This window comes from Pundamilia nyererei, unplaced genomic scaffold (assembly GCF_000239375.1).
Source record: "Pundamilia nyererei isolate P.nyererei 1_Seehausen unplaced genomic scaffold, PunNye1.0 scaffold00058, whole genome shotgun sequence".
Taxonomy (NCBI): Eukaryota; Metazoa; Chordata; class Actinopteri; order Cichliformes; family Cichlidae; genus Pundamilia; species Pundamilia nyererei.
The window spans coordinates 3,192,091-3,203,105 of record NW_005187459.1 but is presented as its reverse complement, the minus strand read 5'-3'; the positions used below and the strand labels follow the sequence as shown (position 1 = coordinate 3,203,105).

At 44.3% G+C, this 11,015-nt stretch overlaps 1 protein-coding gene across 2 annotated transcripts in view; it reads right to left on the bottom strand.

The window, feature by feature from the left end:
• Nucleotides 1–1,278: 1,278 nt before the first annotated feature.
• Nucleotides 1,279–11,015, bottom strand: part of akap12b (A kinase (PRKA) anchor protein 12b) — a 58,095-nt gene continuing 48,358 nt past the window's right edge. For both annotated transcript variants that reach the window (XM_005734482.1, XM_005734483.1), the window contains 2 exons: nucleotides 4,480–8,775; nucleotides 1,279–3,634 (listed from right to left, as the gene is read on the bottom strand). In XM_005734482.1, coding sequence (XP_005734539.1) covers nucleotides 4,484–8,775 — 4,292 coding nt within the window. In that variant the 3' untranslated portion in view covers nucleotides 1,279–3,634; nucleotides 4,480–4,483. The remainder of the gene's footprint in view (nucleotides 3,635–4,479; nucleotides 8,776–11,015) is intronic.

Genomic DNA, 11,015 nt, shown 5'->3' with positions numbered 1-11,015 from the left:
ATTACAACTTTGCGAATGATGGGCAGCAGGTTAGTGTCATGATGTCACCTCAGACATAGTTAAAAGCCCTGTTAACGTAGCTGCTTCTCGCCGGGTGCGGTGGCGCGTGCCTGTAATCCAAGCTACCGGGAGGCTGAGGTTGGAGGATCGTTTGAGCTCACGAGCTCTGAGCTGCAGCAGGCTATGTCGATCGGGTGTCCGCACTAAGTTCGGCATCGATATGGTGATCCTAGGGGAGCATGGAACCACCAGGTCACCTAAGGAGGGGTGCACCGGCCCAGGTCGGAGACGGAGCAGGTCAAAGCCCCCATGCTGCTCAGTAGTGGGATTGCACCTGTGAATAGATTTTGTAGAGCAGCCTGAGCAATACAGCGAGACCCAATCTTTATACACATCCTTATACCTGTCTCTACCTCACACAGCAGCCTCATCTGCACGTCTTGGTCTTTTTAATTCAAGTCCAAAACACTCACAAACCTGCTGCTCTGCTTGTCCTGCACCACCTCCACCTGCAAGACAGCTGCAACTACATCCTCCACCCTAAACACGCCACCGCCCAGCAGGTGGAGACAAACTCAAAGTAGGACATTTATTCAGGTGAATTTTATGTTTCATATTTGCATCTTATAACCACAGATTTGAATGACTGTCTTGTAAAAAGGTTTATCAGGAGTTAACTGTCCACTGAGGAATTATCTTTTTTAAAGACACAAATATAACAATATGTGATTATTATCTAACAGTATCGAGAAAATTCCAGTCAGCTCGCTCAAATATTGTATTTAAAACAAGAACTATCATAAGGTGAGGTTTTTGATCATTTTAATCAATTTTTCCCTCTTATGAGTCTTTCTTTTCTTTTGTCCTCTTATGTATTTATTTATTTCTGTTTTTTGCTTTTAATTTTCTTTCCTTTTTCAAATTTAAAGTGATTTATAGTCATTTAGTAACTATAATCTGTCTTATTTTATCCCACAATTTTTTTCTGGGTTCAGTCTGGTATGGTGCTGTCACAGTGCAACAGTCTGGTAGTCATACCTTTTTTTTTTTTTCAGTAGTGCTTCCTTGGTGTAATGTACCTCAAGTAGCTTGGAGAAGTATTGCTCAAGACCACTTTAAAAAAACACGGCTCCTTGGAAGCAAAATCTAAAGAAATAAGGGGTGGCTTAAGACTTTTGCACATTATTATACCAAAGTGTATTTATGCACTCTTCATAATCACTAAATATTGTTGTTACCTGATGGTGAGTCATCATGATTTAAAGTATTCACGTTACACACCGTTTTTCTCTAACTTTATTGAATGAAATATAGAAGTTTCTGAATCCTTACTATTAACAGCTTGGGAAATATAAAAGACATGCTACATGAATATTATGCTAAATGCCTGCAGGTTAATCGTTAATATTACAACAATATGATTTAAGTACATACAGTAGGTATACAATCTGTACAAATGTTAACAGGTTCACAGTTAAGAGTGTTACAAAAAGCAGGGAGGACTGAAGGTGGGCGGGTGCCCCTAAATGCTTAATATACAATATGCTGCAATAGCAAAAGTCTTTAGTTTGCCGTTTTCTTTTTAAATCACTTATTTTAAATAAAGCAAATATCACTAATGTGACAGGCCCTCTGGGGTCAAAGCAAAGTGAAGTGGTGACCTAGATAATGGTCCAGACTTCCTGATCCTTGACTTGTTTGGCAATAAAGCTGAGTGAAAGGGGAGCCTTCAGAGCTACTAGCGTCACCCACTAAATTAAACTGATTTGATAATAGAACTCACATCTGAAGAGGTTCCTTTTTTTACTTTTAATTCATTGTTCAGGAGTTGTGACCAATAGGAAAGCGATTACTTTGGTGGTGAAACTGCATCACAGGGATGACGCAGATATTCAGAAATCATCTGCCAATAAATCTCCAAAAGAAGCCCCGACTTTTGACTCGGTTTTGAGTTTTGATGCCCAAATCAAAGTAGCTGAGTAGAGGCTTTGGGAATCTAATTGGATGCAACTGATTTCCTATCCTGTGAGCAATGGAAACCACGACTCCCTGATTTATCCTAACTTGATTTGGCTTTTAAATTAAGAGTAAAATGAGCTATTGTTTTTAATTTATGGTACCACGCTTTATTGATCAACCTCTTGGTCTACATCCTCCCTTGTGCCAATTTGTTGACCCTGAGCGACCATGCGTGGTGAACAAGCGCAGATCAAGTCAAAACTGGACGATGATGATCTCACATTTTACTAACTTTTAGTTAACATATAGCTGAAGTTCAAAAGAAAATGACACCAATGAGTGAAGACTAATGGGCTGCAGTGCTTTTTGTAGGCAGCAGAGGGCATTAAAATTTCATTTCAAATGTAAATATAGTGCAGCAGAGAAAGTGTAAAACTGCTTCACATCAGTTAGACATATTTCACAGAGAAAGTCAGAAAACAGGGTCATTAAACACTGCAGACAAGTGCAAGTGTTTCATGGATGCACAAAAGTGCCATCAATATTCTTTGCACTGTTTACTGCATGCCTGTGTCACAGTATCAGATGAGGTGGTTTTAATAGTATTTTATTGTATTATTACATGAAACAATGAGTAACAATGTGTTTTTACAGTAAACCAGGCAGTGATTGTTTTCTTATCGACTTTGAGCTGCATTTTGATCGGGGTGTCGAGTGGCGAAGGACAAACTGTGACAAGAGAATGTGGCAAAAGTCAAACATGTGATGCATTTCTGAAAAGTATCATCATACTCTCTGCCCCTACTGCTTGTTTTCTCTGCCAGAGGAATAACACTTGTACCATGGCTTGCTACAAATCCTAATAACCTTTGAAAATGACAGTTAAAGCTGTGATACACTAAGCACTTTTTATGTAACACTTTCACATTTGTTTTGGTAAATTCTGATCATCCAGATACATTTAGTAAGAAATACTGTAGACGTGGGCATCTAACTTTAAAGTCTGCTTTCTTATGTTGCTCAAAAATACCTGTTATATCACAGCTTAATATTAGAAATTAAAAAAACAGGCAACAAAGTCCATACAATAACAAAACAGAGCAAAATAAAGAAAAAAATAAAGACCTAGGAGTGAATGTAAGAATAATCAAGATATAAATACAATTTACAGGATATTAATCCATCTCGTCACTTTCTAAGACCATCTTACTCTTCCTTCTTTTCACATACACGCACGCACGCACATATGCACAGAAACACACTCAGCCGGGTTGCTGACTCTTGCGGTGTGCAACAAGGGCAATGGAAAGTCACTGGGACACTGTAGATACACTGCACTGACTACAAGCCAGATGGGATGCTTCTGGGGCAGAAGACATGCATGAGTGTGTGTTTGTGAAAGTGTGAGTGAGTGGGTGGGGTGAGGGTGCAACAGTGGGTCGTCACGTTGCAGTGACAGGGCTGCAGGACGGGGTTGGAATACAGGTGGGAGGGCAGCTGGAGAGAATGGCGGTGCTGTTGCTCTTCTCTCTGGGTGGAATGGCCGAGGTCGTTCTCAACATGTTCTCCCAGAGCAGCTTCTTTTTGTCTCTTACTGTCTCTCTCTTTCTCTCCCTCATCACTCATGTCCTGGTCCAGACAGTGCGTCTCCCAGGCATCAGTCGCCTCCTTTCTGCTGCAGTGGAGAAGCACATAAAACATATATTAGGAAGAAGAAATGGCTGGATCTTGTCTTCTGTTATATTACATTAGGAAATAAAATCTTCCGAATCTCATCTTAAAGCTGTGTTAAATGTGGCTGAATTAGCATTAGCATCATATTGAATTACTGTGTTTATCTCCCGTTTCTGTTCCTGTCCAGCCTCTCATTGCATTGCTTAATACATATTTAAGCGAACTACGCCCAGTTTCCCCCTTGTCCTCGTATCTGGTCGTATCAGGTAACATCACACTGTATTTCGAAAACTGTGCTCACTATAAGAGGATAATTCAGTTAAAACTGAAAAGAAAAATGCCTGCTCTTTGAAGCTTTGTAATTGAGTCTAGTAAATGCATACTCCGACATGGTTTCTTGACTCCATACTGAGCCTGTGATAGAAGAAAAACAGAAGGAGGGAGCGGAGGAATCATAATCAGCCTTTCAGCACAAGTTCATCTGCCCCTCACACACACACCACTTCCCTTTAAGACCCCGGCCTACAAAGAAGGGGTCAATGGCGGCATTCCTGCTTTGATATCAAAGGTCCCCTGGTTACTCATAGCCTGAACAAAAGCTTTTTCATCTGGTGAGAGTGCAAATCCCCTCCCCTACTCCCTAATAAAAGCAGGACCCATTGATGTTTTTAAAAAAAAACAAAACACTATGAGAAGATTGTTTGATAGGCCAACACAGGAATTTTGTAAATAACTACGCTTAAAAAGAAAAAATCTCAAGTTTTGAGATACTATTAGTACAGAAGCTACTTAAAGTTCTGAGACAGTCAAACAGACAATATAACAGTGCTGAAAGATTAGCCTCACCTGCTCATGATGCTGCTGTGATCTCTGTGGACACAGGCTCGATCTCCTTCACAGCCTCCTCGATCTCCTCAATCACCTGCGCCATCACTTCTGCACACTTTGACGGTGTTTTCTCGGTCTCCGATGTGCCAGCTGCATCCTCCACTGCATTTATCGCTTGAGGTTCTTCCTCCAGCACCGGGAGCTTCTCGCTTCCACTGCTCTTGGGTGGTGCGTTGGTGTCTTGAGCTGCAGGACCGTTGCTGTCGAACTCTTCAACGGCCTCTTCTTCGATTGATGGTTCCTCAACCACAAGCGCTGTCTGCAGGACCACCTGGATGGGCATGTGGACTTCAAGCACTTTCTCTTTCTTTTCCTCTGAGGAAGCTTCAGGCTTGGTTTCCTCTGATTGTGATTCCACCTTTTCAGGAGCTTCTTCCTGATCTTTGCTCTGTACCTCCTTGACCTGTGCAGGCTCTTCACTTTCCTGACTCTCTTCCTTTACCTGTCCTGCTTCTTCTGTTTTAAGCGTTTCCTCACTTACTTTAATCTCTGCATCTTGCTTCTGACCCTCTTCTGGTTTCTTTTCCACCTCTTCAAGATTCTCAGTGACCTCGATTGGGATAGCATCAATGACCTGAATGGCAACATTGAGTGGCTGAGGTGACTTTGTTACTGGTTTTTCACAGACGATGGGAACAGGGGTCTCAGTGACAACTGGTGCGTCGGCTGCGATGTCGATCTCGTTTTCTGTTGTTGCTATTGCCTGGACTGGTGTTGGGATGGCAGCTGATGGAGTGGGAGGCTTCTTTGGCTCAGGTACATCTTCTGAAACTTTATCTACAGCATCCTGAATGACAGTCTGAGCAATCGCCATGCTCTGAACCTCAATTTCACTGACCCGTTGGGCTTCCTCCTTGATTTCCTCTGTCTTCTCGCTGGCCTGCTTAGCAAGTGAACTGATCACTGTCTCTACTATTGGGGTGGCAGCAGCCTCTGCGGTCTTTGCAACTTCCTTCGTGGTTTCCTGCGAGTTGAACTGTTCAACATCGGCTACTTTAGACTCTGAGGCACTTTCTGTGGCCGCCGCCTTCTCTGCTTCCACACTGACTGGAGCCACAAGGACGACTGTATCTATGATAACAGGAACCACCTCACTTGGAAGAACTACAGGAATGGGCGGGTCAGTCTCTTCTGTGATGGTGGTCTTTGTGGTTTCACATATGTCTGATGACATCTCTGCAGCTGTAGCCTGAAACACCTCTTGTACAGGGATATTTTCTTCAGTGGCAGCAAAGTGCTCCATTTCCATCTCCACTTCCTTGGTCTCTACAGTTACCTCAGAGACTTCAACACTTTGGGTGCAGATAACCGCTTCGGAGGTCGGAGCAATGGGACTGACTAGCACAGTTTTAGGGGAGTTCTCGCTTACTATGGTGGGCTGAAGGACCTCAGACTCCTCTGTGACAGTGTTCACGACTCCAACCTTCTCAATCTCCGGTTCTTGACACAAGCTGGCAACTTGAATAGTTCCATCACTCCCTGAACTTTCAACAGCAACTTGAAGTTCAGTGGGTTCTAGTAGCTGCACTTGGGCCGTCAACACTGGGTCTTCTGTGAATACTGCTTCCACTGTAGGTGGGTCCAACTCTTCCACTGACACCTCAGAGCACAGAGAATCACGGATCACCGCCACAGTCTCTACCAGAGGCTGTGCAGGCTTCTCCAGAGCTACTTTGGCGATTTCCTTGGTGCCGAGGCCAGTGCAGATAGCCATGGCGTCATCGTGAGTATGTGGCTCGAGGATGGTATTTGTTGTGGCCTTGGCACTGTCAATCGGTGGTTCAGGCTCTGTCTTTTCAGCAGCTACCTCTAATCGTACATCTTCTACAGCCACACATGTCTGGGACGGGATTTCACTGATTTGGGACTCAACACCCTGCATAACCTCTTCTGCGTTCTCTGACTTGGGTGTCTGAGGAACAGGGGTGGTTGCAGCAGCTGGAGCTGGATCGACAGGCTTGACCTCAGCGACAGAGAGTCGGCGACCTGTGCGTCCCGGGGGTTTAGGTAGCATGGCTGGGTCCTCAGTTTCATCCTCTGCGATGTCAGTATCTATAGACTTTGGTGTAGCAGCATTCTCTGCTTCCTCTGGGATATCACTCAGCTGATCGTGTTTATCAGCAGCGTCTTCAACATCGGCTGGGATCCAAGAAGGGGATCTGTCTTCAGATGACACCTTAATCTGGACAGGAGCTGGTTCTGCCTGTGCCTCGGGTTCAGCTTCGACTTGTGCATCGTACTCTGAAAGCGGAACCACAGCTGGAGTTTCAGAGTCCTCCTCTCCTGAGCTCTGGTCAGTGGAAGATTGTTTTTCAACCTTCTTCTTCTTGCGTCCTGGGAAGAATTTTCTCAGAGAGAAGGATGACTCATCTTTTGGTGCTTCACTGTCAGACTGGACTTGCTCTGCAGACTCATCAGGCTTTTCCTCACTTTTGGCCTTGTTCTTTGGCATAACCATGCGTTTTAGGGTACCCCAGGTAGACTCTCTTTCAGGGGGGCTGGGCAAAGGTTCTGGTGAAGAAACTGGTTCACCTTCAGTGTCAGTTGCAGCCTCTGTTTTACCCTCCTTTTCTACTTCTGCTGTTGCTGGTGTTTCCTCTTCAATCTTGGTCTCATCATCATCGGAATCAGAGGTCTTCCTGCCCCTCTTCTTGGGTCCACCCATACACATTAGAGCCTCCCAGGAAACAGAGGTGTCCATTTTCTTTTTGGGCTCTTCGGTGCTGCTGAGCAGCTTCTCAGTGGTTTCAGTCTTTGGCTCTTCCTCAGAGGGCTTATCTTCTTTAGCTTCTTCCTCAACACTCTTATCTGCTAATGCAGCACTCTCAGAAGAGGACAGGGTGGCCGACTTGGCTGGCTTCTCCGCAGCTGCTTCATCTTCACTCTCTGATGATCTCTTTACACGCTTCTTTGGCGTCACCAGTTTCTTGAATGAGGACCAGGCCATGATGCCCTCCTTTTTCTTTTCTCCATCAGATCCAACTTCACCTTCAGTCTCTTGGCTAGACTCATTCTGGGTCACCTCCACAGCAATAACATGCTCTCCCGACTCCTCTGGAGATGAGGGCCCACTATCAGTTTTAGGAGCTTCTGCTGGCTCTGTGGAGGCCTGGAGCTGCTCAGCCGCCTGCTCCCCAGACTCTGTGAGCTTGGCCTCAGTATCTTTCTTGGTTTTCGGTTTCTTAGTTGAGAGCTTCTTTAGGCCAGCTCCAGTGAAGAGTTTTTTCAGGGGGCTTCCTTGAGGCTTTGCCTTCTCCTGAGATGACAGCAGCTCAGCCTCAGATGTCACTTCAGTTGGAGCTTTTGCCTCCACTCCTGTGGGAGGTTCAGCTTTTTGCTCTTCTTGTTTTACCTCATCATTAGTTGTTTCTGCAACAGCAGGGGTTTCAGCTGTGACCTCGGGCTCTGGATGATCTTCTGATTTTGTTTCCTGTGGGGTAATCGCTGCCTCTTCCTTGGGCTCAGATTTTTCCTCAACAGCAGCCTCCGACACTTCCTCCTCGGTTTCCTTTTCTGTCACATCTTTGACCTCCTTTTCTTCGACAGCAGTAACAGTTTCCTCGGTCTTAGCAGTCTCCTCCTCAGTAGCCACCTCGTTGACCTCCTCCTCTTTTGGCTTCTTTATGCTCGCTTTCTTTCGCAGGTTAGAGAAAAGACCTCCACTGAAGAACTTCCTGAAAGGGGACATGGCAGCCTCCTGAGGTGGTGAAGTGCTCTCACCTTCCTTCTCAGCTCCTTCCTCCTTGACTGCTTCGTCAACAGCTTCAGCAGCAGCAGCACCTTCAGGCGTGGCTTCAGTGGTTTCAACTTTTTCAGTTTCTGTAGTGACCTCAACAGCAGCTGCCTCTGCATCAGCCTCCTTTTCTTCAGCCGTGCTTTTCTCATCAACAGCAGGAGCCTTCTCTTTCTCCTTCTCCTCCTCTTCCTTCGCAGGCTCATCTGCCCCACTGCCCTCTTCTCCTTCTTTATCTTTGACTGTCAGGAGCTTCACAGGGTCTTTCTCCTCACTCTTGTCCTTCTTGAGGGTGAACTTAAAGCCCACAAAGCGGAAGATCTTCTTGAAACCAACTTCACTTGCATCATCAGGTTGTTCCTCCGGAGCCTTCTCCTCAGCAGCTGAAATATCATTTGCATCGGGGGCCTCTTTATCAACTTTTTCTCCATTTACTTGAGGGGTCACTTCATCCTGGATGGTGTCCATGGTCTCAGTAGCGTCCTCCTTCTGACCCACAGACACCCCATCTGGCTGGCCAACTGAGAGCACAAGAGAAGAGAAAGAACTTTCTGTAAGATGTTGATCAAATCTCTCACTGGACTTTACTACTTGTCTCTGTCTACAGAAAAAAATCACAAATAACATTCCCATGACATTGATATAAAGCTACAATAGGCAATATTCAATTTAACAAATTCAGGTTATGTTGAGGAAATCAAATTATTGGCTGAGACAGCATAAATTATTCAGCATTCCATAAAAATCTCTGAGGAGATGACCCAGTAAAAACAATAAAAAGTTTTATATCTTCAACAAAACTCTCACCCCCATCTGCAGAAAAAAGAAGTTAAACAGAAAGCATTTGCAGAGATCATGTTTTACTACTAAATTGCAATCTGCTCCCACTAATCCTTCGCTACATAAACATGCCAAAGAAATGGCATTGACGTAAAAAGGAAAAGGTTTGGCGTAGAAATATAAAGAACAGTGATCCCCAAATGGAAATTGATTGGAAGTGTTATGCAAGCAATCCTTCAACAATTTGCAGATTATTGTCCAGAAGTCTACAAAGCAACTCTGCTATTGTGCAACGTGTAAATAGCATCTAGTTGCCTTTGATGGTCAACGCTTTCCATTATCACGAGTGATTTCTTGGTAGCGATACACTTGCTAGGCAAATGATGCATGATGATGTAAGAAATGAAAACCACACATGCAACACACACATACGCATACACGCCTGCCACATCTCTGTGTTTTGACAGAAGAAGGCGTGGCGGGTGGGGGGTGACGACGACCTGCCAGGGAGTCCTCAGATCTCAGTGCAGTCTGGGAAACCTCACATCTAACACCCCTAGACTCTCAAAACAAATTCCCAGAACTTTAATGCCTGGATATCAGGTTACATGATTACACAGGAGGGCAGATATGCATTCCACAATCTACGCACACTGTGGGAAATATGCCCTTTGCTTGCAAGTCACCGACAAGGCAGACTTTAAAATATGGAAGGAAAACCTTTGAAACATGAAAAATCATATTTCACAGATCAACGATTTACTTCCAAGCAGAATTCAGTTTTCCCATTTCACACAAAAATGTACAACTCTCCCTGCGCCTACATCCCTTTTTCTAAATTATAGGCATGAATTTCAAGTCATCAAATTCCTTGAATGTTTTTTGCTTTAAAAAACCCAAACAGTTTGTGTTTTTTTGTATGCCAACTTGTTAACGAGGGCACGCCCATATCTTATGCATGAATTTGACTTGAGAGGAATGTGAGCTACGCGGTTCACCATATGTTTAGGAAAAGAATTTAGGATACGCTAAACATAACTGGAACTTAAATCCCAGCAGATTTCAAGAATGCTTATTTGTTTGTTTTTTTCTCAGCTAAACTGTGTCTTGCCTGTGCCCATATAGCATACACAAAACAAACAATACAGTCCTCTACTACCCCCCCCTTAGAATAAGTCCCAATCCCCTTGACCCAAATTCCACCACAGCAGGATGGATGGGGACCCACCCCCTTCCCAAGGCACATACGCATTCAAACACAATAGTCTTCTAACCCTCTCTGGCCTCCGAAAATAAAGGAAGGGGGTTGGTCAGCTTTCCTCTTATCAAGAGACACTGGAGCCCCGAGGAAGTTTGAAAATTATTAGGATTTTGCGAACTTTACCCAGCTGATGTAAACACGAATGAAACAGGGAGAAAAAAACAAGCCTGAGTGGTTTCTTAATTACATCAGTGTCACATGGCAGTGGGCTCTCTCTTTCTCACGTAGGTGTGATTTTCAGGGTCCGATCACACCCTTGTTAAACTGGAAAGGCAACACCAAAAAACATCAAAACAGACCAGCAGAAAAAAAACCCCACCCATGTTAAACGTTTTGCAAATTCAATTTACATATGCTAGCAACAGAAAATCAGTAATAGAGCGCATAATGATGTAGTAAAGACTTTTCCGAGTAAATGTGTATAGAGGAGGGGTCAGACAGTTGGTAAGCCAGGCCAGCAACAGTAGTGTGCATCTACGTTGATAATAAAACAGGAACCATGCTGACTTAACAGACTACTGGCATCTCTCCCCTCTTTTTGATCTCTGTTTTCCAGCCCATAATTTTTCTTATTTCTTTTTTTTCCCTCTAGACACACAACTCTTATCTGGAGGGGAGGAGGGGGGGAGGAGGAAGAGGAGGGTGTTTAAAGTAACGACTGTACTAGAAAGAATGTGAGAGCGAAGGGTGAGGTGGCTACAAGGGGTGAGGAGGAGACAG